At 48.0% G+C, this 24,679-nt stretch overlaps 1 protein-coding gene across 1 annotated transcript in view; it reads right to left on the bottom strand.

Annotated features, from left to right (window-relative positions):
- LOC119112037 (urea transporter 1) overlaps positions 1–15,117 on the bottom strand; it is a 41,361-nt gene extending 26,244 nt beyond the window's left edge. Inside the window, exons 1-2 of the mRNA XM_037235997.1 lie at positions 14,979–15,117; positions 4,206–4,340 (exon numbers count right to left, since the gene is read on the bottom strand). Of these exons, the coding sequence (XP_037091892.1) occupies positions 4,206–4,340; positions 14,979–14,984 (141 nt within the window). The 5' untranslated portion in view covers positions 14,985–15,117. The remainder of the gene's footprint in view (positions 1–4,205; positions 4,341–14,978) is intronic.
- Positions 15,118–24,679: the final 9,562 nt, after the last annotated feature.

Here is a 24,679-nt window from a genome sequence, read left to right as displayed (position 1 = left end):
TGAAATGACCGCATTTCAAGCAAAGGTATAGTTCCCAAAAAAGGGTGAGCGGGACTGAGCGATGACAAAATATGCCATTTTCCCCCAAAATATGCCTGTCTCCTCAGAGTTAGCATCTTTCTTCGTAAGTTTGGGAGGACTGGAGGCCTGAACTGGCCTGAATTGAGTAGGAACAAGGTACAAGCAGCGACTTGAAGATCTATTTCACTGGTAACCACGGTAACCAATCAGGAAAAATCAACAATGGCACCAATTGACATTTAAAAGCATTCTCAGCTCCAGTCATTCCTTTCCCTGAGGAGTGCCACCAGCCCCAAGCACCAAAACAGCGGTTCCCTCCCAACGGAAGAAGATTCGGTACTTGCGTCTGCTATGGTTAATCGATAGCCGTTTCTGTTGCTTTTCTGTATCTTGAAAAAGCAGTCTAAGCAGAGTAATCACAGGCTAATTTCTACCTTGATTGGATCATCTCGCTGACTTTTACTGAGCCATCAAACAATGAGGTCAACAAGGCCCACAAATTAAACCCAGATAGGTAGCCATGAAACTACAATGCAAATGCCACTCGCAAAGCCTCAGTGCATTGAGTCATCGCCAACTTCACATATCTCGGTTGCATCGCAAGGATTGAACCATGCCCTTGCGGCCAGATGAATCGTCACATCTAAATCCTCCTCAGCATGTTCTGCTGTCTAGTTTGGGACAGTGAGAAGTGGCTGGTAAAACCAACGAACCGGCTGACCGATCAGGCCATGAGAAACACACTGATAGTTCGCCGGCCTGTCATCGAAGTGAGCGACCAACTGAAAAGCATAGCATATTTTCATCGCCGGGTTGGGATGCAGCCTTACAAAGATACCATGGTGGCATAGTGGCATAGTGACATGGTGGCATAGCGCATAGGGTAAAGGGTCTCTACGGAAAGGCTCGCTGGTGTTGTAGGATGAAAGTGACTACCGTTGAAGCTCCATGCAATCTTGTGGAGTGCGCGTTCTGATAATTTGTTGTGCCCGTCACCAAAACCTTTGATCAAAAGCACCAAGCATCGTGTGAAAATAGGCATTTTTGTCGCCGACCCTATCAACCAAGTCGGCAAGTTTTACCATTCCTGCCAGGCTAAACCACCCTTTTTCACTTTTGCAGCGTGCCGCACAGGAAGTATGCGTGAATGCTTTTGACACGTCCATGTCGCACAAATGATCACAGAATGTCATCTGACTTCACAGCTCTTTGTATTAACCCTCACCCTGGTTCACAGCTCTATGTCGTCACAGCTCGATATCACCAATGCTTATCACCGCTTTAAACTCACAGCTATTCAGAGAGTGACGCAGCGCTAGGTCACAGCCTGGGCTCGGTGGAGAACTCCTGTAGCTGTTCAGGGAGTGACGCAGCGCTAGGTCACAGCCTGGGCTCGGTGGAGAACTCCTGTAGCTGTTCAGGGAGTGGCGCAGCGCTAGGTCACAGCCTGGGCTCAGTGGAGAACTCCTGTAGCTGTTCAGGGAGTGACGCAGCGCTAGGTCACAGCCTGGGCTCAGTGGAGAACTCCTGTAGCTGTTCAGGGAGTGACGCAGCGCTAGGTCACAGCCTGGGCTCAGTGGAGAACTCCTGTAGCTGTTCAGGGAGTGACGCAGCGCTGGGTCACAGCCTGGGCTCAGTGGAGAACTCCTGTAGCTGTTCAGGGAGTGACGCAGCGCTGGGTCACAGCCTGGGCTCAGTGGAGAACTCCTGTAGCTGTTCAGGGAGTGACGCAGCGCTAGGTCACAGCCTGGGCTCAGTGGAGAACTCCTGTAGCTGTTCAGGGAGTGACGCAGCGCTAGGTCACAGCCTGGGCTCAGTGGAGAACTCCTGTAGCTGTTCAGGGAGTGACGCAGCGCTAGGTCACAGCCTGGGCTTAGTGGAGAACTCCTGTAGCTGTTCAGGGAGTGACGCAGCGCTGGGTCACAGCCTGAGCACAGTAGAGAACGCTTGTGGCTGTTTAGGGAGTGACGCAGCGCTAGATCCCAGCCTGGGCTCAGTGGAGAATTCTTGTCTCGATCGACTCATTATCTTCCGAAACATCTTGAAGGTCCTATTGTTTTTTAATTCGCCATCATGGTCTCTAAGGCTACTGCTATGACTCTTTGCCCTTTTTAAAACCACTCCCATTTTCATGTTTCGTATGGCCCTTAGTCGCCTAGTCTTCCAGGCTTTTTAACGGTGAGTGGCTTTATCGTACGCCGCCGGTCCATCTCCGGAGCCCTTCATTTAGGAGTGTATTTTTGCCAATTAAGCTGGATGTGTGTGAGGAGAGGGGGAACAGGAAAAATGGCAAAACCCATTCCCAAAATACGCACAAAACGGGTTTCTCCCAGTTTTAGCCCACTTTCCTCCCAAAGACCGGGAGGTGGGGGAGGGGGTGGGCTGGAGCTCCTTAGCTGAACGGGAAACCACACCCCTGCTGGCAGCCCTGACGACCCCGAGGTGCTGACGATCGGTGTTGACGCTACGTAAATCACCTGGTTTAGACAGACTAGTTTTTCTTTGAGTGATAACGTCTGGATCTGTACTCTGCTAAAGGCGTCCAACTTTGTGGCACGTGGAAAGTTGTTTGAGCCACTGCTGAGCGTCTTGTTTTCTAGCCACCAACCAGTTTAGTATCCACAGATCTGAACCATACCATTTGTCAGTCAAGGCGTTCTTCACATATGTTGCCTTTTCGTTCGGGGCAGGACGATGTTGAGATATTGACCATTGTTGCGAATGCCCATTGTTTGCAATAATTCAACGTTATAAGTGGAGAAATATGAATCCACGTAAATCCGAAAAGCCGTAGGTTAAACTTAAAGCCTTCAGGACTTTTCAAGTCTCAGAAACGCACTTACGTCGTGTGGTTCGACACATGGGCGCGTTTTCAGTTTAAGAACCGCATATGACTGGTCTTCACTTCGGCACCACTTCGCCGACTCACGCTGGGATCCTTCCAGAGGCCAAAACGTGCTGAAAGCGGCGGATTTATGCTATAGTTTTGGAGCCTCCAACGCTTGTTTCGAAGAATAAACATAATCACTACATTGTTAGTCGTTTTAATCGTTTTTGTTCCCCAATTAGGTACTACATTCTTATCTAAAAAATAAAGTAGACAAAACAGCCTTTGCCCGGTAAACGCAATCATCACGCCGACATGACTTTACAATGCCGCTGATTGATATCCTTCCACCTAGCTGGCCTGCGCCCAAGGGACTCATGGAGTCTGTTAACACACTTGTAAGTACAAAATACAGGGAATGGGATATTTACTTCTTGCTTAGATCAAATACATTAAAGTTGAGAACACTTTCCATAACAAAAAATAGCATTTTGAATTCAAAATAGAATGTGTGGTATTTCCACAGCTCTCAAAACCTATAACGGAACTAGTCAAAACACGCTACCAGAATGTGAATGAAACCATGCACTGTTTCACCACCGCATCATTACCTTGGCATTGCAATGAAAAGATGCACTGATCTGCGCCAAGATGCAACGGATGCGCATCGACATGCTTTAGTTTGCAGGTATGTTAAGCACTGGTTATTTACAAGGGATTCGTTTGAACAACAGCTAATTTCGACCGCTCTGCTTGCATCATTTCTTGTTAACGTGAAGACTCACTCAACGCCACGTTGCAATTCGAGGCCGCATTCTATTCTCACTGGAATGTTATTTTACATATGGATTCTTAACCCCGAACCTTAACCAAAAGACGTAAAGCTTCGTCCAACACTTGATTGTCGCATTAGATTCATCGATTCCTAAGAAATTGCCTTTGTAGACGTTTATGGCCTAACTTGGGCCTTCTATAGGCCACTAACCTTACCAGATACATCTTGGTCTTTTATACCAAACGATTCGCTATTTAATTGCATACCGGTATGCAAAGTTTGGAGCAGCTACGCCGCGCCGTTAGGAAGTTAGCCTGGAATACCTTGGGGATTTTTAACCTTGGGGATTTTAAATTTATTTTTAATTTTCGGTTGTATTTAACCAGCAACCGAACAGCACTGGCTCAGCCAAATGAGCTGTTCCCAAAGGTGTCGCTAAATTCCTTAATCAGAACTGATTCGTAACTCGTGACTGGTGACTCGTGAGGTTGTGATTTAACAACTCACCCAGAATGAGATCAAACATAGTGGCCACATCATCTCCGCAACGCCATGCCGCATATGCCGAGGAATGAGACTTACCTGAGCAATACCACGCAGTGTGGACACGAGGCCGTCCACACAGATCCAGCCCACTCGACAGTCCCGACTGCGGCTCTCCAGGGCGGCGTCCAGTAGCTGCATGTCCCCCAGCAGGGTCGCCAGCGCGCGGATCAGCTGTTGAAGCAGCGGAGCGCGCTCACACATTACACTTTGGGCGACCGAATGCGTCATTTGTGGAACAGGCGGTCATGCACTAAATTTACACGGTGACAAATTGGGTGGTGTAGACGCCCGAAGATATGCTTTTTAAGCCTTCGTCGCCGGTCTCCCTGATGGAGCAGTTTGGACTCAGCAGGCCATGATTGCCCGTGACATGACTTCATAAGATTAACTCATTCCTCGTTTAAAGTGGAAACTGATTCCTTTAATTGTGTTACCCCCCCCCCTCCCCCGGATAGGAGTCTTTATGCTCCCCTTTCTCTCGAACTTCTAAAATGAACCCGATTGATAAGATATTAGACCCATGAGCGTCCTTGCGTGGACGGAATCGGAGAACTTTGAACCTAACGTCTTCACCCAAACCAAGAACAGAATAATCGAATGAGCTTTAGAAACTCGCTTGTACACAGCATTTTGCCTTAATATCGGCGGTCAGTGGCGCAGGCAGAGGGTTCTGAGGCACGTACCGCTTTAAGTGCCGAGGAGCCCAAAGAGTCACTTGGTGCCGAAGATTAAAGCCCGATTTGCGGGCCAGAGGGATTTGAAGGGCTGGCCGCAGGCCGTATCAAGTGTCTCCGGCCCGCTGGAACGAGTTCTCTAATGCCGGTCAGAGGGTTCTTTACACCGATTTGGGGCGCCTGAGTCAATGAGGCCCTCTGTGTCGATAACGCGCCACCACTGCCGAACCATTGGCTCCGTGTTAGTCTGAGCCATGGGGGCCTATTTTCCAAGCAGGAACAAGGTCAGGGCCACCGATTTGCATTCGTCGGGCTTATGAAACAATGAGGGGGCCCCGTGTCGGTCAGCTGCTAACATGGGCTAAATTCAAGGTCAAGGACCCGTTTCAGTGGTTGAAGGGCCCGAAGAGTTCGAAGGGCTGACTGTAGATCATATTAAGGACTTGGCCCATAGAGCCGTGACCTCAGATGTCAGTCAGATGGCCTCTTACACCAATTGAGGACTACCTGTGACAATGCCGGTCTCTATTTTGGCCAGAGACCATCAACACTGAACAGTCGAATCCGTATCGGTCTGAGCCTTTGGGGCCCGTTTTCCAAACAGGGAAAATGACAGGGCCCGCTGTTTGCATTGGTCAGGGCTTCTGCAACAATGGAGGCCGCAGGGTCAGCAAGGGGAAAATTATGAACCAAAACACAAGAACGGAACCCAAATGTCAAAGAGCCTCTTGCGTTGGAAGAGGGTCCTCTGTCAATGAAAGGGGATATGAGAAGTTATGATGACAGCCCACATGAGACAGTGAAAAGGTTCTGTGGTAGTCAGGGCCCCGGTACGGAGCCGCTCGTTAAGCCGAGCTGGATTATCTATGCCAATTATTGGACCGCCCGCGCCGATAAGGAATCTTGTTGCGTCAGTGAGGGCTCCCTCGTCGATCTGGGCCAAAGGTCCTGGTCAGAGGGCCTCGGCGTCAGCGAAGCGACCAATGCATTATTTATCCCTCTGAGAGCCTCCGGATCCAGGCAACCCGCGCTGGGACAGAATGGGCTTTCAACCCTTGATTGGAGACGATGATCTAACCCATAGTCTTCTTACGGGGCCCATTGCCCGGTAAAAGGTAAGAGGTCTCCTTAGTGAAGGGAATTGGGGAATTTTAATTTCAGATCGCGTAGAACCTGCATGGCCGATGATGCAGAGATCCTCGCGATTCTTGAAGAGATGCACTGAACTTCTTGTTCTTGGAATTGGCTGAACGTTATAGGTCATATAAAAAGGATTCAGTTCTTCTTGAGATCTGAGCCTGCCAGCCTGCGGAGACGCTCAGGGGCAGCGCCACCAGAGCACCAAGGGGAAAACCCTTTTGCCATTTGCCGGGGGGCAATTGTAGTGCCCCCTGTCAGTGACACAATGTGACAAACAGTGCGCGGAACCCATCCCTGACGTTGTCAAACTTGATAATATACTTTCATAGTGACATGAGAAGATAAGATTTTCTCATGTCACAACCCGCCAGTCAAGCCACAGGAGGATGAACGCAGCAGCAGAGTGTCAACTGTTCGCCCTCGCCTGGGTTAAACGAATCCAGCTCATGCCGCACTCGCTTTTGCCAGCCTACGTAACGCATCACTTCGGAGAACGTTTGGCTGCGCTTAAAAACCGCACCATAGACGGTGGTGGTGCAACCCTGAAAGGAGCATTTGAACACCATGACCCTCAAGCAACGTGTCGTTGGAGTGCATTTGTCGCCATCGTAATAACGATCAGCTTTACTCTTTGTTTTCATTTTCCAACATGAAAACCTTTGGGACGGGAAAATGGAAAAGTGAACAAAATCGTTTTATATTCAGCAAACTGTTGCATTGCGAATAACAGTGTTTACCTCTTTAACTCTTGAATTTTTTAGGCGACTTCATGCGCCAATCGGCGGCTAATGGAGGGTTTTAAGTTGGTAGGGGAACACGCATGTTGGGTATGGGTATGGCGTCAAGAGCCGAGAGTATTTGTAGGTCTCTTGCCCAGATTGGTGTATTTACCCACTCCTGGGACCTCATTTATCTAACTCTGCGGCGTTTAAACGTGGCTTGGATATCACAGTATACATACATACACACACACATATATATATATATATATATATATATATATATATATATCTACATCTGTATCTATATATGCATCGTGCCCGCTATCCACGCAGAACTGATACCATGTTTGGCGCATCAGATAGAGCAGCCACTTTTGAGCCCGCAAGCCCGCAACGCGCGACCGAACGATCATTGTTGGCAACGTTGCGGGTACTCGCGGCCACTCTTCATCCAAAATGGGGAATATGTGTTTCAATACAGAGTTTTCCACTTATGGAACGTATGTCATTTCCTCAACAGATAATCCGTGGCATGCTGTGGCTTCAAGAGTAGACTGTCGTAGCTCAAAAACTGTATAACTTAAGTTAGGCACAATGGCTTAACTGTGCATTCTAAGATGATGGAATCCCAACACAGGAGCAATAACCATTATGTTATAGCCCCACATTAAAGGCAGATTCTGCTGTGGATGTGGTATCCTATCCAATTAAGAAGCTCCAGCTTCAGTCCCCAGTAGCAAAACAAGGTTAGCTATTTCTCCCTGCTCAATCCATCTGAAGCAGATCTTGCAAAACTGCAGTCCTGGATTTTGCATGCCATTTCTCAAGTCGATCACAGACCACAGAGTTCACAGGTCACAGACCAAAACTCCATGGCGTGAGCGCACACCTCATGGATGCAGCTAGCAGGATGTATTTAAACAGGAAACACCACCCAAGGGCTGGATTGAATTGAAAACATGGTCGTGCATCGATATTCCAAAACATGTCTGTGAAATGAATGACAGGATACCAATCGAATCTTCTGCAGCTCATACCCTATTTGCAAGCTACGCAGCTTCACATACAATTCTTCCTGCTGTATGTATACACTGATTTAGCATTTAACCAGAGATAAAAGCACACGATCCCGGCAGAGTTTCAAAATAAACTTAGGACGCCGGGAAGAGAAATCGGCACATGAATGTCGGGGAACGTTGGTTTATGTTGTCAGCTGCTCAAGGAGTCAGATGAATATTTAGGGATGGCCTTTTACGTGGCGAACAGACGAGCTCGTAGTTGCTAGTCACGTTTGAATAGATCGTTGCCTGCCCTTGGGTAATGCATGAGGTTATTTGTGACGCGCTGGTCTGTCACCAAATTGTATGTCAACTTTGTGCGTCGCTCGTTCGCTTGCCATGCGTCATGAAGATACGGAGGCTGGCCGGCAGTCTGTGTACGCTCTGAAAGTATTTGAAGTACAAGTGACGCCCCCAGCACCCATCGGACTGCAGAGGACCACGAGGACCCGGAAGGCACCAGACCGATATTCGCCCTAAGGCGCCCAAAAGACGCCACGGCTGTAATAAACGCCTATGTTTTGTTCTGGGAAGCTTTTCTTGCTGCGGATATGTTGGACGCTGCTAACTGCAGTGATGGCGAGAGAGTTTGGTCGACCAGTCGACCTGCAGCTGCACCATGGCATCTATTTATAGCCCAGGAACGAGGGGCTCACAACCGAATCTGGCCGGAAGGTATGCACCAACATCAACTCAGTGAAGTATCACACATCCATTGCAATACGTCAGGAATGACTCTCCCGACTCGATGAGGCACTAATAAGATGGTAATAAATATGACGTGATTTCGGAGCCCGCCAACAGTCAGGGTAATACGAACACATCGCCGCTGGCAAAGAAAACCGTCATTTATTGTGTCGCTATCTCCTGCAATCACATGTGACGAAGTGTTACCACTACCTTGAAAATGGACTTGGGGCGTTTTTCCGCCATTATTCACGTTATCACTGGCGTAGCTAGAATGACAAACGCAGAAAGCACCGGATACTCTACAGCTCGGGGACTGATTTAAGGGAGTGTTTCACATTTATGTGGGGTTTTGAACTGAAATAGCCATCTTGAAGACCTTTCGGATTTGCTCACGATCTTGCACTTCTCAAGCCTAAGCCCCTCTAGTTTCTGAGCTACATGCCTGCGAAAATGGCAAAAAGTACATCGGGGAGAGCATTTGAATCCCCTTGGGATTGATCACGTCATAACAATGTTGACGTCAAATGATCAAATGAAAATAATGATCACGTCAAAATAATCCTGACAATCTTAAGCCATGCGGTGATCAACCCCGAGAAAAAAAAATGTTGAGGCGTTCATAACTGGCATTTGTTCACGCGATTTCGAGATATAACGGCCGCCAACAGGACCTCAACCAATGTTGTGCAAGGTACAATGGTGTAATCAATTCATGACGCATTGAGGGTATATTTACTTAAGAGAGAATTGTATTGTCTAGAGCAGCCGTTTGCACTTTAAAAAATGTACCAATGATCATTAGTGAGCTTTTTTCATCACGTTACATGCTTGCTTCAATATTTTCAAATGTGAAGCATTGCCTCTAACATTATGCGTGATGCTGGGAGGTATCTCTCTGGTTTTAGCACCTAGGCGGGTATCAACAACACCAGCGAAAAAAATAAATGCCTAGGCAGGGCAGGCGGACAGTTCTACTTATTTAGCCGATCAGTAATTCACCTTTATCAAGGAGGTGGCCATGCATGCACTTTGAAATAGAGATCACATTTCGGACATTGAAACGAGTATCACGAAGATAAAGAACATTTTGGAGAACCTGACCAATGCGTCAACAAAGATAGAAGCTCTCTGCGGATATGGGACTGAAAATGCTTACAGAAATTTTTGTCATCGCCAGCAAATTGTATTGAGCATATAATGACTTTTCGGGCGAAACGGACTATCCTATTGTAAGCATTTTCGTCATAAGGTAAAAAACGAGAATGAGGCTAAATCTCCCATGCGTACTCATTGCCCATGCGGACCCAAACCCTCAGAGACGCAAGTGAGGATATTTCAATGTTCCCAGATATGATTCGACGTTCCGTTATGGCGAAGTGAATCATTCGATCAACATATCGTTGAGACGACTGTGGAAAATAAGAAGCTCGGCACCCGCTCGGCACACCTCGTCGGCCAGGTCGCCGGGCCGGCCCGTCCTGGAAGCCGACGCTCAAGGTCAATGACCGACCGCAGCTCGGCACGGCCGCTACCCCAAGGCCACGGACAGAAAAGCGTCCGGTGCCACGTGACCGTGTGGTAGGAGCCGTGCGATACATCGTCCCACTGCTCGGCACGGCCACCGCGTCGCGCTATGCACCGAACGGAGCAGCGTCCGAGGTCACGCACTTTTTTGCCAGCACTGGCGAGGGCCCGTGCTGCCTGTGCCGCTGGCGAGGGCCCGTGCTGCCTGTGTGCCGCTGGCGAGGGCCCGTGCTGCCTGTGCCGCTGCGACCGCGGTTTCCACTGCAATTTTCAAACATGTAAGGACTTATGCCTTTCTTCCCGGACTAGCCCAAATAAAATGCCCTGTGTGAGTGCCACTGTTTATGTTGTTGGGTTTCTATTCTCGACCGTTGTGCGTGCCACATTTTGTCTTTCTTGCTGATGCGCTACCTTTCCTTTTTAGCGGATATCATTGCATGAAATTGCATGTTTATTAATCGTGTGCATGCGCTTCAATCTCCTTTACGTGCCGGTTGTCTGGCCACCCAAACAGGTCAGCCAATAGCATGAATGGACGACGGCGGAACTATGCACGAACAATTCCAACAGCATTGCTCTCCATGTGTCAGATTCGGCCGCCTGTGGCAGTCCAATGCCTTCAGTGCAGTTTGTCACTTGCTGTGTTTTTGTATTCGTTATATGAGTGTTATTTCAAAAATTGATTTCCAGCGCTGGAAAATAATCTGCCGGAGAGGCACGCTTTGAAGTGAGCGTAATTTATATGATGTTTTATTCTATTTGATAAATGATCGTATGGGCTTCCTTCTCAAATGGATGTTTTGCACTAGAATGTTTTAAAATGGTACGGGTTTCCTGTCCCAAATGGTACGCCGTGTTATGCAAATATTTCATCTGTATCTAAGCTGCCAAAACGCTTTCAGAGGTACGCCGCTGCTCATGAAATCTGCTATCTTTGTACGTAGCGTTATCGGAACAGAGGCAGCTTTAAATGCGCTCATTAAATCCGCTGCTCATTAAATCTGCTATCTTTGTACGTAGCGTTATCGGAACAGAGGCAGCTTTAAATGCGTGGCGAAGAAAACAAGTGTAATCTATCTGGCTATTATGAACATTATCGGAACGGAAGTAATTTTTAATGCGTGACGAAGAAAATGAGTGTAATCTATATGGCTGTTAATAGTACGAAGTACGAAAAATACAGAACGAAGCGGTTAAGTTCATAATTTAGCCGACAACTTGTTTATCCTACGTATAAACATCCAACGGTCCAATTTATTATTTTCTTTATATCATTTTAATTTTAGATATTATATTTCTTAATATATGTTACTATATGTTATATTATATTATCATTTTTATTTAATTATATTATATTATTTACAATTATTTTATTTTATTATATTATATTATCATACTATATGTTTTTATCATATTATCATTTTTAGGTTTAGGTCATTTATTTATTCATCTTGTTTATCGTACCTTTAAAAATCCAACGGTCCAAAGGTAATATCCAACGGTCCAATTTACCACAGTATATGTCATTAATACAAAAGTTGACACGCGCGTGATGGCCGTTTGAATGCGACGCGTTCGGGAGGGGGGGGGGAGGGAACATATTGAGCCCTGGGATATCAAAACTAAGAGGGCTAGGGGCATCTGACTCACAGGGCACGCAGGGCTCTGTGCGAAAACATTGATGTAGAATTTTGAAATACACAGATCGTGACCTTCGAGTCAAAAACGTCAAACAAGTGCAATTACAAATCGGTGTCCGATGTGCGCTCAAATTTCCTCACGCAACCAGCCTTAACTTAGATACCTAGAATGAACAAAACTTCACTGCTGTTCATATCAGCTCAGTGACTTAATTTGATCTTTAAAAGGAAAACAAATCACCACAAACCTTTGAGATTATTTTGATAGTTGAATTTCCAGTCAGCACAAACAACCAACTAGGCGACATGCTTCTCAAAGAAAAAGGCCGATCGAGGTCATTTTAAGTCAATCACCAAAGCAAGCAAGCAGGACGTTGATCGAGGTCATTTCAAGGTGTGCTGTCCGCCATGAAGACAAAAAAAGCTCACCGTGATCCGAATTTCAATGGTTTTATTGACTAAAAAGCCATCTCAAAGTTGCATCATTTTCTCTAACACTCCCGTTGTCGCATCAAACGGGACGATTCCCTTCGGATTGCCTACGCTGACAGCCATGGCCACACTTTGATACGCCATAGATCAGCGGGCCCGGGGACTGAAGCCGACTGACTGCGTCACCCCTGATCCACGACCGATGGAAAGGACGTCCAAATGGTGGCTAATCTGGATTTCGTGCTGCACGCGTGCAGATTGTATCCCGCATCTGGACACCAGCTGAGTACGTCACGTGCGAACCACGTCGCCACGGACTCGCAAGTCTGGTGTCTGGCCGCCACTGCTGTGTATGATCATGTCTGGCCGCCGACGCTGTGTATGACAGTGTCTGGTCGCTGCCGCTGTGTGATAGTGTTTGGCCGTCACCGCTGTGCATGATTGTGTCTTGCCACTGCCGCTGTGTATGACAGTGTCTGGTCGCTACCGCTGTGTGATAGTGTCTGACCGCGGCTACGGTGTATGGCAGTGTCTGGCCGCCGCTGTGTATGATGGTGTCTGGTGGCTGCCGCTGTGTATGACAGTGTCTGGTCGCTGCCGCTGTGTGATAGTGTCTGGCCGTCACCGCTGTGTATGATAGTGTCTTGTCACCGCCGCTGTGTATGACAGTGTCTGGTCGCTGCCGCTTTGTGATAGTGTCTGGCCGTCACCGCTGTGTATGATAGTGTCTTGTCACCGCCGCTGTGTATGACAGTGTCTGATCGCTGACGCTGTGTGATAGTGTCTGGCCGTCACCGCTGTGTATGATAGTGTCTGGTCACCGCCGCTGTGTATGATAGTGTCTGGCCGCCGCTGCGGTGTATGATAGTGTCAAGCTGCCACTGTGTATTGAGCCTAGAAAGTCTCAAATATACGAAGGTGTTTTACGGAAAAGTAACTCACTGGACTTAAATCATGTGTGAATCTCAAAACATGCTTCCTTTGACTGCAACGCTCCTGACAAAAAATTACTGCAATGAAAGTATTACTGACGCAACTCACCTCCTAAAGGTTCAATGATAAGGTCAAAACTATGTGTAACTATGAGGGTTTATGGAGAAGGTCCTGGCAAAAACAAGGATATCAAAAGCATCATGTAAGCATGTCGTTACTCTCCATGGATTCTACTTACGAACTTGCAAGCGCTTTAGGCGTTTGACCGTTTGTCCATCGATGGAAAAGGAGAGTGGCTGCCACGCCTCAAGGGTCAGACGTTCCGCGGCGGCTCTGAGGTCACTGAAGCACGGGAACCGACAGCGCCGTCCAATATTTTTTTACAAAAAATGTTATTTGAACCTTAAGAATAGAAATATTTCTGGGATCAGAGCTCGCGCTAAGCAGTGCTTGTTGCGTGAGCCCTGGCTCCTTCCATCCGATGGTGCAATTCCAGCTCAAGGGCAGAAATTGGTGACGAAAGATTAATGTGCTGCAATGCTCGTCACGGTCCATCCTGCCTTCTGGCGTCACCTGACGTTTAGCACAGCCGCTGCCACCGGCCGTAGATCACATCTGTAAAGGATAAGCGGGCGCCTAAGACGACCCGAATCCCATCCGCCACGAATGGGTGAATCGGATGGTAGGCGCTCTATTCAACCGAGCCAACGGCATGGACAGAACTTTGCGCAGATGGCGGTACATTCGCTGGGACCGCTTGGGGAAGAAACTGGGTGCCATGACATATGCAATCTATCATATGACATATTATATATATATATATATATATATATATATATATCAGATGGCACACTACACCTATCATGACACCAAGTTCCATAACACCAAGACCCTATGTTATCTTAAGAAGATCAAGCTGACGAAAATTAATCGAGCTTGTTTTGAATTTTCATTTCAAAATCAGCGATAAAACTACACTAGGCGACATGACGATTTTCAACACAAAAGATTGTCCGAGACGTTTTAGGTGTGACCTTCCCAGATCTTCACGAAGTCAGAATAGTCAAAATAAGAGGTCTTTTGATGTCCATGTAGGTAGAAACGAGCGTCAAAAGCTACCACAAGCATTAAGTTTTCCAATAGAAAGCTATTTGGTTTTCATTTACCTAGTCAAGGTCAATGCCAATTGACTTACTCAAGGTCAGTGGAGCTCTCATCCCGATTTTAATTGCGTCATTAACTGGGAAACCCACCCAAAGTCTTAAGACTGTGCCTTAAACTGCGCTGGCACATCAGCATGAAATAATCCCTCAGAATTACCTTCGCTGACAACCGTGGTCTGGCTGTGACCCGTTACAGGTCAGCGACCTTAAGAAGTAGATGTAGCGCATGTCGAGTGGTGAGACATTGTTTGATACCTGAGACATCAGGCTGTCCCTTGGCTTTGGTTCCGTGACTGTTACTGAAGTGGGGAGGGGGGGGGGGACAAACTGCAAGGAGTTGCCTACCACGTCAACGCCAATCGCGTTGAAAATACCCTCCGCTCCTCCAGGGTAAGGGATCGAATTGATGCCACCCCGTCAGCTTTTCAGATAGAAAATTTCGTTGCCTTTATTTTAGCTTCTCCCACTATTGGGAACAGACGAAGGAAACATTTGGGCTTCGGTGACATTTGCCATCTTCAGACCAACTGACGATCAAAGGGTCAGTTTCACTGTTGATCCTTCGTGCAGGCACAACAAATACATCCTTTCAGACACATTTCAACGTTTCAAGAAATGACAAGTTCTAATATATGTGTGGCAAAGCAAAACCTCCTGAGCCACATTCAGTACAAAATGTCGTTTGGAGCAGATGCAAAGGTGGAAGAACATGGATGGAAAATCGCAGTTCTCGATGTTCATTACCACCTTATTTCGAGCGTGCCCGTATGGAATGGCTCACACACCACCACTAGCCAGCCCGAAAGGCGGTGCAGCATCCGCCGCTGTCAGACCTTCATGGTTGGTTGCTGTCGTGGTGCTGGGTGCCGCGCTGCTGCAGCGGCGCTGGGCGACACGGCTGCTCACCGCAGGACTGGGGCCAACGTGACTACCGCCTCTCAGGCGACCGGCCGACCGACCCAGCCCCTGCTGCCGGCGGCGTAGTATGGCCGGTTCTGGCCGACCGCCAGGCGCCGCACGACTGCGTGACGCAGCGACAGGCACGTGCGCCAATCACGACTCACCACCCGCCTGTTCCGGTGCCGGTGCCCTGCTGTTGGTTTTGCTGATGCAACTACATAGAGTTCTAGGTTGTGTAAAATGGAGTGGCGCGCGTGAGGTGTGGCCGCGGAGTTTTGAAACTCCTTCGCTCTGAAGCTGCCACAGCAAATGCCTTCCTCCCACAAGTTCAGACTGGTACGCGCTACATTTGAGAGCAATGTCGCACATACCGCCCTCCCGACGTCGCCTTCTTTGCTTTTTAGGGCATCGCAACTGGCCATTGCCAGGCCCTCATCAAAGTTCGTATCGAGCAGGTAGCTACCGTATCCAAATTTAACAGAATTTCGTGGTGCCGTTCATGGCAAAGGAATATACAGTAGCAAATTGGGGGCCTGGTCCAAAACTGACGCTTCGTTGACCAGGTAGTCAGCAGTTTCGTTTCTATCACTGGAACTGGCATCACCCAGTCCCCAGTGCAGAGTCAGTCTATGAATTTGTTATACAATGTCTCTGTATTTCAGCGGACTAAATGAGGAACTAGCGAAAAGGCGAGTCTGCAGCAGCTGCTGACCTGATTTTGGATCCGCGAGAAGGTACGTCTCGTGGACGCGCTCGAGGCCGGTAGACTGTACACAACCTCCACCGCTGAGGTAGACTGTACACAACCTCCACCGCTTCTAAATAACGATCAGCTTGGCACGCGACCCCCCCCCCCCCAAAGTTTTTGGGGATACCTCTTCTGCATGTCGTGCAATGGCGTGCAAACTTTCGGTATCATCTGCGAACGAAAAACGCGTGTTTTCAAAGGTCGCTAGCAATTCTGCTTTGTGAGTAGCTACTGTCTTTAAGCAATCATGCACGGCGATCCACGACTGGCGCGGGCGATGGGCGACAGCCGACGATGCCACGGAACGCGCCCGGCGTGCCAACATCACTACTTTAACGGATCCCTATTTTATGAATGTGTGGAAGCACGACTGCTTAAATTCCGTGTCGCCATGTGGCATGATGTCATACATAGCACATGTAAAGCTCAAAAAGTTCGATTTCCAGGGAATGTTTACCATTGACCTGATCTAAAAAGTTCAATTATTGCCCTAGTAGCATGCAACGAAAAGCGTTTCATATCTCTGCTAGTCCTGTTTTCTTCCGTCATCTCCAAAAAATCATAATCCAGCGTCAAGGCCAAACAACACGCGGCACCCTAGCATTGATTCCTTCACAAAATGCGGCAAAAGAGAACCCAAAGTGATATTCGTGATGTCCGATTTCGTTGCACCCGTAACAATGACTTCTCGAGGTCAGAGGTCAAGGTCACATACAACGTTATGTCATGCCATTCGTTTGTTGACCAAACAAATGAAATGAAATAGGTATAAAAGTGAAGCCCGTGGTGTTTACTTTTATACACAAAAATGAAGGTCAGTGGTTAAGGTCACATAAAAGACGGCAACTTAGCATTTTTTCAATAAATCAAGAAATGTAATAAAGTGCGCATCATATCGATGGTCAGGATGTCCAGTTTCGTCCCATTTTGAAAACTCACTCTCTGCGTCAAAGGTCAATGTCACAAAACGCGGCACCTTGGCATTTATTCGTTTGCTTAAAAGGTATCACAACAAGGGTATGCTGTCATTGTCCAGGGTGTCCACTTGCGTCACACTTGAAGAAATAACTCGGAAAGTCAAAGGTGAAGGCCACAGAACACATGGTGTCCTGGAAATTATTCTTTAAAAAATTAATACCACAATCAGGATATCATATCGACGCTCAAAACGTTCGTTTTCGTCGCAAATGGAAAAACGAAATTGCAAGGTCATGATTCAAGGATCAAGGATGATTGACATGATTCAAGGATTCAAATTTCAAGGGTCATGGTTTCAAAAAACGCGGTACCATGGCTGTTAGCGAGCAAACGGGCCGTCGCAGCCGGCGCGCCGGCGGCGTCTCCGCGATGGTGTGAACGGCCCCTCTGCCGATTGGTCCCCACCATTTGGAGTCCATATGTGGACCACGCGGGTTTATGGGGACACGCGGGCGGGAACGCACGGTCCCTGCCGAGCAGTCCACGTTCAGGCTCCGACGGCGCGGCTCGACGCGAGCAGCGTCAGCGTTTACGACGACGACGACGACGACCTCGGAGTGTGCGACGCCGCCCTTCCAACCCCTCTCTTACATTTGCCTTGCAACTCTTTGGCTAATAGAGACTCTTCCCTTTCAACGTCTCAAGTCGATGGTCCTCCGGAATACTAACGAACTCTTTCGCACGAACAATGGCATTTATTCATTTACTTAAAAGATACCGCGGAAGGTGTCATATAAATGCGCAGGATGTGCGCTTTCGTCAAAATTGTGAAAACCTCCTCCATCAGACAAAATTCCACAGCGGGTAAGCGTTTTGAATCATTGGGGAGGCATCTGCTTCCACGATTTAGATGTCATCGTACGACCTGGGCACAGGGTGGTCGGGGTTTTGAATTTAAGTCAATGGCACATGGTGGGCCAGAGTTTTTATATGCCTGAATTTCGCCAACTTGTTTTCAAGAAGGTGGTTTTTAACGCCGCATTTCAGGCAGAACTCAATTTGGAGGCTTTAAATGCTACCTGCCAAGCACAGTGTGAGAAAAGCCTTGAAACCGGAGTTTCTCCTGAAAAACGAGTCACAGAATGAAGGCTCTTTTTCAGGATTTTACTTATCTGAGCCGTACTCCCATCTGCCGTTGACAGCCACTTCTCTGGGTCGGCTGTCCCCCGCATGCCTGACTGTGAACTGATCATATTATTGCTTTTCTGCACGTTTATCAGCATCACTACTAATTGGCGCGTAACTAATTGGCGCGTAAAACAAATTGGACACCTATTACGATACGCAATTGGTAAATTACCTTTCCTTACACCTCATCACAGCAGAAAATAATTAGAATTAAATAACTAAGTCATAAATTTAACTTAGATTTATTATCATTAAGGGAAAGCATAATAATAATAATAATACAGCTAATTTCGCGCGACCGGGTTGGCACATATCGTGACACATACAGGTATACAAACACACACACACACACACACACACACACACACACACACACACACACACACACACACACACACACACACACACACACACACACACACACACACACACACACACATACACACACACGCAAGCAAAGCGCAAGATAGCAGGTAAAGCACTCAGTGCTTACTTGACAGGTCAGAGGACCTTCCAGGGAGTGACCAAATTCACGGATTTGGTGGCGATCACGGACAAACTAACCCAGGTGGGTGATAAAGATGATCCGAACATTTGGCCTGCTGACTGCCTGGAAGTCCAAGGCAATGAGATCATGCTCATATCGGATATGCACATGTGTCCTGGCAACGATGCCAGTAGCCCCCGCCTCGCTTGCATGCAATGCCTTAACAATGCTGTTTTCACCGGACACGAGTATTTGGTTGAACATCAGCTGCCGACTAGCCACTAGCATGGAGCGGAGAAGGTCAAGCTCTTTATACAGGCCATGGCTCCTTGCCCAGCGTGGCACCTTCACTATCTTCTTTATACATGAGTGGTAGGCCACACAAAACTCTTGAAATGTTTTCTTTCCACTCACAGTGGTTCGCAGTTCACAACCATAAGTGTTGGTACAATATGCTTAATAAAGCTGTTTTGAACAGTTGAATCAAAACGTCCCTGTTTGCAAAGCCGACTGCAAGGAACGCTTCACCCTTAATTTCACTTCACTTCACAAGTGTTGGTACAATTTGCTTAATAAAGCTGTTTTGAACAGTTGAATCAAAACGTCCCTGTTTGCAAAGCCGACTGCGAGGAACGCTTCACTCTACAGATATCCTGGCTGTCACTGAGATTACTGGCCAGTACATGTCCTAGATATTTAAACTCCTCCACCCATACAAACCTGTAGTCATAAAGAATGACATTTGGGAATTTGGAGTAATACAAATATGACACCGCACATGGCCCTTAAGGATTGAAAAGCATGCATAGTTGTTTACATTGAACCAAGGCCACGTAGTATTGAACTGAATATCCCTGGTCACGGAAAATGCATCACACCTCCGAACCAACACTTCAAACCGTCCCCCTGTGGGAGACGAAAGCACAATACCATCAGGATAGGCCAGTACATGTTCCCACCCACTGAACAACACCGACTCGGCCACTGAAAGGTCAACACCGACTCGGCCACTGATAGGTCAATACTGATGTTATACTCAGCGTATCAGGTCTGTCCTGAAATGCACTATGCTTCTTACAACATTTCATAAAATGCCCAAAAATGATACATCGGTCGGGCAGATAACATAACAATGTTGCCCACGGAAAACACTAGCGAGCTCGTGGCATTTCAAGAAATGCCCACAGCTTTCAACTAGATAGAAAATGAAGGCGGGGAGGAGTCGGCTGAGGTGCATGTCCTACTGAGGTGCATGAGGGCATAAAAGCAACTCCCAGGGCCCGTGGCATATATGTAATACTGTGGCATGTAAGTAGCCTCCAGGGTTAGCTCCGCTAGCCGCCGACGATACCGCCGGCGACCGCACCCGCCCTGCTCCGCTCTGCTCGTCTGATCCCGGCCCCGGCAACCCGAGCAGACACCGGTCACGTGACCACGGGCCAATCACTGCGCACCAGGCACCAGGGTGATCCGAGCCTGGACCAGCCCGGCCCCAGCCGAACCTCCCTTTCATCATCCCTTTCCGATAAACGCATTTTAGACCCATGATGATCTTTCAGAAAGTTAGGGGCTCAGACCCCTTACTCCTTGGTTCTCGCACCCCGCCTGTAGCATCTTTTGTTATAATGAATTACCAGCTTATCCACACATTTTGTAACAAAGCAGGTGAGAGTTATTGAACCTGGCGGTGGCGTATCCGGGCTTCAGAATTTACAGGCGAATTTACTAGCTAGGTGGTGGAGTGGGGGGTGGGACTAAAGCGTTAAAATTGATATAACACACCACAATCCTGATTCCTCCCCGGATTTCAGCCAACTTAATTTTCGTCTAAGATGCCAAAATCTGAAATAAGAAATTTAGTCTATCCCAAAATCTGTCTTGATTTTTATGATTCATTTCCACTCGAAGCCGATGTGAAGCTGCATTCTTAGCAACTTAAGCAACTCAAAATGCGGTGCATTTCAGACTAAAATCCTAGTTCCCCAGATAACCGTAAAAATAACAGATAAGAGTAAAAATGTAAGGAAAATGGTGGCCTTGGCTCAGGCCAAAGGTCACCAAAGATGTTATAGACCGAAAAACTTAGTTTGCAGATACCCACATGCTCAAAACCTATGGCACAGATAACCGCAAAACCTTCCACAGTCGATCGCCATAGTACATATTTTAAGCTGTCCAGAACATGGTGACCTTGGGTCAAGTCAAAGGCCATCAAAAACGCCCCAAATCACCAAAATTAGCCACAGATAGCCCCATACTCTGCGCCTATGAGACCGACCAGCACATCTTTATGAACCAGTGCTTCTTAGCCGCTTAACTGCCCTCTCCAGAACATTGTGACCCTGAGCCGAGTACGAGGTCACCAAAATATCCAAAGCCGCCAAAACTGGCTTCAGACAGCCTCATGCTCCGAGCCTATGAGACTCATGGAAACAAAAATATTCACCAATCGATGAGCCATGATGATAACTTATTCTTCCCAGAAAATGTTTACCTTGGCTCAGGTAAAAAGTCGCCAAAAAACGCACAATTTACGCGCATTTACATACGCACAATATACGAACTGTTCGGAGTGTGTAGATACTGTCAATGGGGCTGGAACTCGCTCGCAAAAATTAGCCCCCCATCGCAAATCAAGGTAGCCCCGCTGTCGCAAATTTTGACAGCGCCCCTAGTTAACACGCGACTGATCTGTAGATAATGCTAACATCAAAAGCATTTTCGACAGGCTATGCTTGGTTTGCCGACATTATTAGTTGAATGATTTCAGTAAACTTTGCTGATTATTCAAGTTTTTGTTCATCAACTGGTTGTAGACGTTTGTGCCTGCGGTGATGCCGTGTGCTATTGTCATATGCAAGAAAATGCACAAACGTGAAGCGGAGGTTTTTTCTGGCATTCTCTACCATTGGTAAGATTGTCCTGAAAACAGACATGGTTCGGTGCGAGAGGAAGGCATCCAACATGCACGGGGCCTTGATATGCTCGGACCACTTGGAGTATAAAGCCTATCACCAAGCGTACTTTGTTAGGTCATGCTTGACACCTGCTGCCTGGCCGCGGCTGCAAGCTGGTGACTCCGTCAAGAACATCGCCAATCAACGGTTCCTTCATGCGATAACGTTCGCACTCAAGGTGTTCTGGTCTGGCTGTTCGGCCGGGACGTCGCTAGGTGTGACGTACTGACGTCGAGCTTGAACGTGACATCGAACACGAATGAAAACAATCCATTGATAACGGATGATAGAAATGCGATGCTTTGGGTTTAAATGCACCAGACCAGGGTCGCGCACGTGTGTGCTGAATGGTCTGTCTGCTGAATGTGTAGCCGTCATAGTGATTCGTGGGGTGTGTGCCTGCTGTACTCCCTCTGGTGGGGCCCTTGCCGAAGCTAAAGCCTGGTGTATCCTACAACGCAGCGGCATCACTTTCTAAATGCAGTTGAGGCTCAACCGATTATGTTGTCTTAATCTTTTTCCAAGACCTGATTAATTTCCGGACTTCACTTACTTACATTTGCGTATCTGATGTCTAGGATTCCTTGTAATCGCGTGGCATAAGATGGCTTTCCCTGAGGATATCTTCCTGTTAAAGGTTACGTGAAACTGCGGTTTTGTAAGCAGCTTTGAAGCGGGTGCGCTGCACAGAAAACATCTTAGTAAAACGGTAGGATGTGGCCACCGGGAAAAGCTCTCGTTTATCTTTCATCGAAGGTGGTCAGAGGCGCAAAAGACTGATGCAGAGTGGCGCGCCCTGACACGTGCAGACCGGAGAAGACTGCGCACATGGCACATTTTCTGTGGGGAGGCTTTGGAGAATGTGTCGCATGCACCGCCAGGATTTTGGAGAATGTGTCGCATGCACCGCCAGGACTTTGGAGAATGTGTCGCATGCACCGCCAGGACTTTGGAGAATGTGTCGCATGCACCGCCAGGATTTTGGAGAATGTGTCGCATGCACCGCCAGGAAGAATCTACGCCTTAATGTGAAGCCGAACTTGCACGACCTCAACAGACACGTCGATAACAAGGACACTGTTGGCAGAGGCTGGTGATCGGACGGGTCAACAGAATGACGGACTTAATGCAGGCACGATCAGCGCTTTGACCAAAGTTTAAAGTTGATATCGACAAGAAATGTCTTGCGCTTTGTCAAGAGATGCTTTCCGCTTTGCAAGAAATGTTTTGCGCTTCTTGTTTCGATATTGCAAGGTGGGAGCGGGCTTGAACTGATCAACCTTCAGCGCTCCACGAGGCACCAATGAAACCGCACAGTGGAGCAAGCAGTGCTTATGCTGATTCATCATGCAGCATAATGATTCAGCACGTCTCCGTGACTACTAAGAAAGCAATCATTGTGCCATAAACGCGCAGAACGGTGCGGTTTCTGATCCCGCCGAGTCGCGTGAACATGGTCGTGCCAGGTCTCTTGCAGAGAGAGAGAGCGAGAGAGAGAGCGAGAGCGAGAGCGAGAGCGAGAGCGAGAGCGAGAGCGAGAGCGAGAGCGAGAGCGAGAGCGAGAGCGAGAGAGAGAGAGAGAGAGAGAGAGAGAGAGAGAGAGAGAGAGAGAGAAGAGAGAGAGAGAGAGAGAGAGAGAGAGAGAGAGAGAGAGAGAGAGAGAGAGAGAGAGAGAGAGAGAGAGAGAGAGAGAGAGAGAGAGAGCGGAAACTCATAATACTGTGCTAGGTCCACCACTTGTGCAACACGTTCTCTGTTTAAAATACGATCGTGCGCACATAATAGTTGCAGTCTCCGCCCCCCCCCCCGCGTGCCAAATATATGGCATGCATCAATATGTACTCGACTTCATGTAAACAGTGACGGCTCCATATAACCATGGAAAAATAAGATCGAGAGCATGACATGCTGTTTTACAATATGCTAGGCATTGCGCGCCAGCGGAGCACTTAACTCAGTTTTCATTTCTGAGTTGTGCCGCCGCTATGGCCAAATGCTGCGTACGCCACTGTCTACCAATACATCAGGTTCGCGATGAAGTCGATGAAAGGTGAAAAAAACAACTTTGGAACAAAAAAGAAACATGTGAAACTCCCGTTCATATAAAGTAAACTGTGCAAATAGCTGAATGTCACCACATCGTCGAGTGGTTTGCGCGGCCTCATGGGTAGCATGGACTGGTGGCCCCGTTTTGAAGTTCATGCCAGTTCTGATCACTTTTCGTGGCCCTAGGGTATCCAGCTGGGATTTGGGTTCGCCAAGCATGTGTCAATAGGCAGCTCGTAGGCGGCCTGGACCAGCAGGACGCGCACGTGCTGGCTCGCGCGCTGATGGAGCAGGTGCACCTGAAGGAGCCGTGGCTGCATCAGAAGCAGATGGTGCGGGCGTTGAGCCTGCCGACCAAAACAGACCCGAAAACGGTGGACACTGGCATGCACGCGCGTGTCTGGAGGCGCTCGACACCAACCTTTGCACCCCGCGATCGACTCCATCTTCAGCTGACAGACAGCCAGCCTCGCGGAGTGCCGGGCCTGAATGACCCGAACGCACCCATTCGACCCGCGATCGACTGCATCTTCAGCTGACAGACGGCCAGCCTCGCGGAGTGCCGGGCCTGAACGACCCGAACGCACCCATTCGACCCGCGATCGACTGCATCTTCAGCTGACAGACGGCCAGCCTCGCGGAGTGCCGGGCCTGAACGACCCAAACGCACCCGTTCGACCCGCGATCGACTCCATCTTCAGCTGACAGACGGCCAGCCTCGCGGAGTGCCGGGCCTGAATGACCCGAACGCACCCGTTCGAGCAATGTTCCGGCCTCTCTTCGCTGTAATTAGCGCGTGTCTAACGGCCTGTATCAAATTGTCACTTGTAAGTTGCACTTTAACCCGTTATTGTGGTAAATCTCAGTGAAAATAACTGCGAGTAGGATCAACTGAATGCGTGCGCTACACCGGGCACGGTTATATTTCCGTAGCGCTGTGGTAGTATCTATTTTGCTATGAATCCTATCATGCACTTTTCAAAGGCGCCCTCTTTGATCCAATATAACGTTTTTAATCCATTTGAAATTTTTGAAAGGACGACCGACGATCACGTACTTTTTAACTTGGGAACGCCCAATAGGATTATGCTCTGTTCAGGATCTGTTTTGTATGTTTGTTCGTGTGTGATGAAAATGCTCTGCCAGTGCAATACAGTATGTAGTAAATATGCAATATGTAGTATAATCTGGTACGTAACATGTAGTACCGGATTTACGTATCCTTGGTCCTAATACAGTGAAGGGCAGAAGGGCATTATCATCTGTTGCTGACAACGTAAAGACGACAGC

Source organism: Pollicipes pollicipes, unplaced genomic scaffold (assembly GCF_011947565.3).
Source record: "Pollicipes pollicipes isolate AB1234 unplaced genomic scaffold, Ppol_2.1 Scaffold_7261;HRSCAF=8764_pilon_pilon_pilon, whole genome shotgun sequence".
NCBI classification, from domain to species: Eukaryota; Metazoa; Arthropoda; class Thecostraca; order Pollicipedomorpha; family Pollicipedidae; genus Pollicipes; species Pollicipes pollicipes.
The sequence above is the reverse complement of the archived record's forward strand: the minus strand, read 5'-3'. Positions and strand labels throughout refer to the sequence as shown.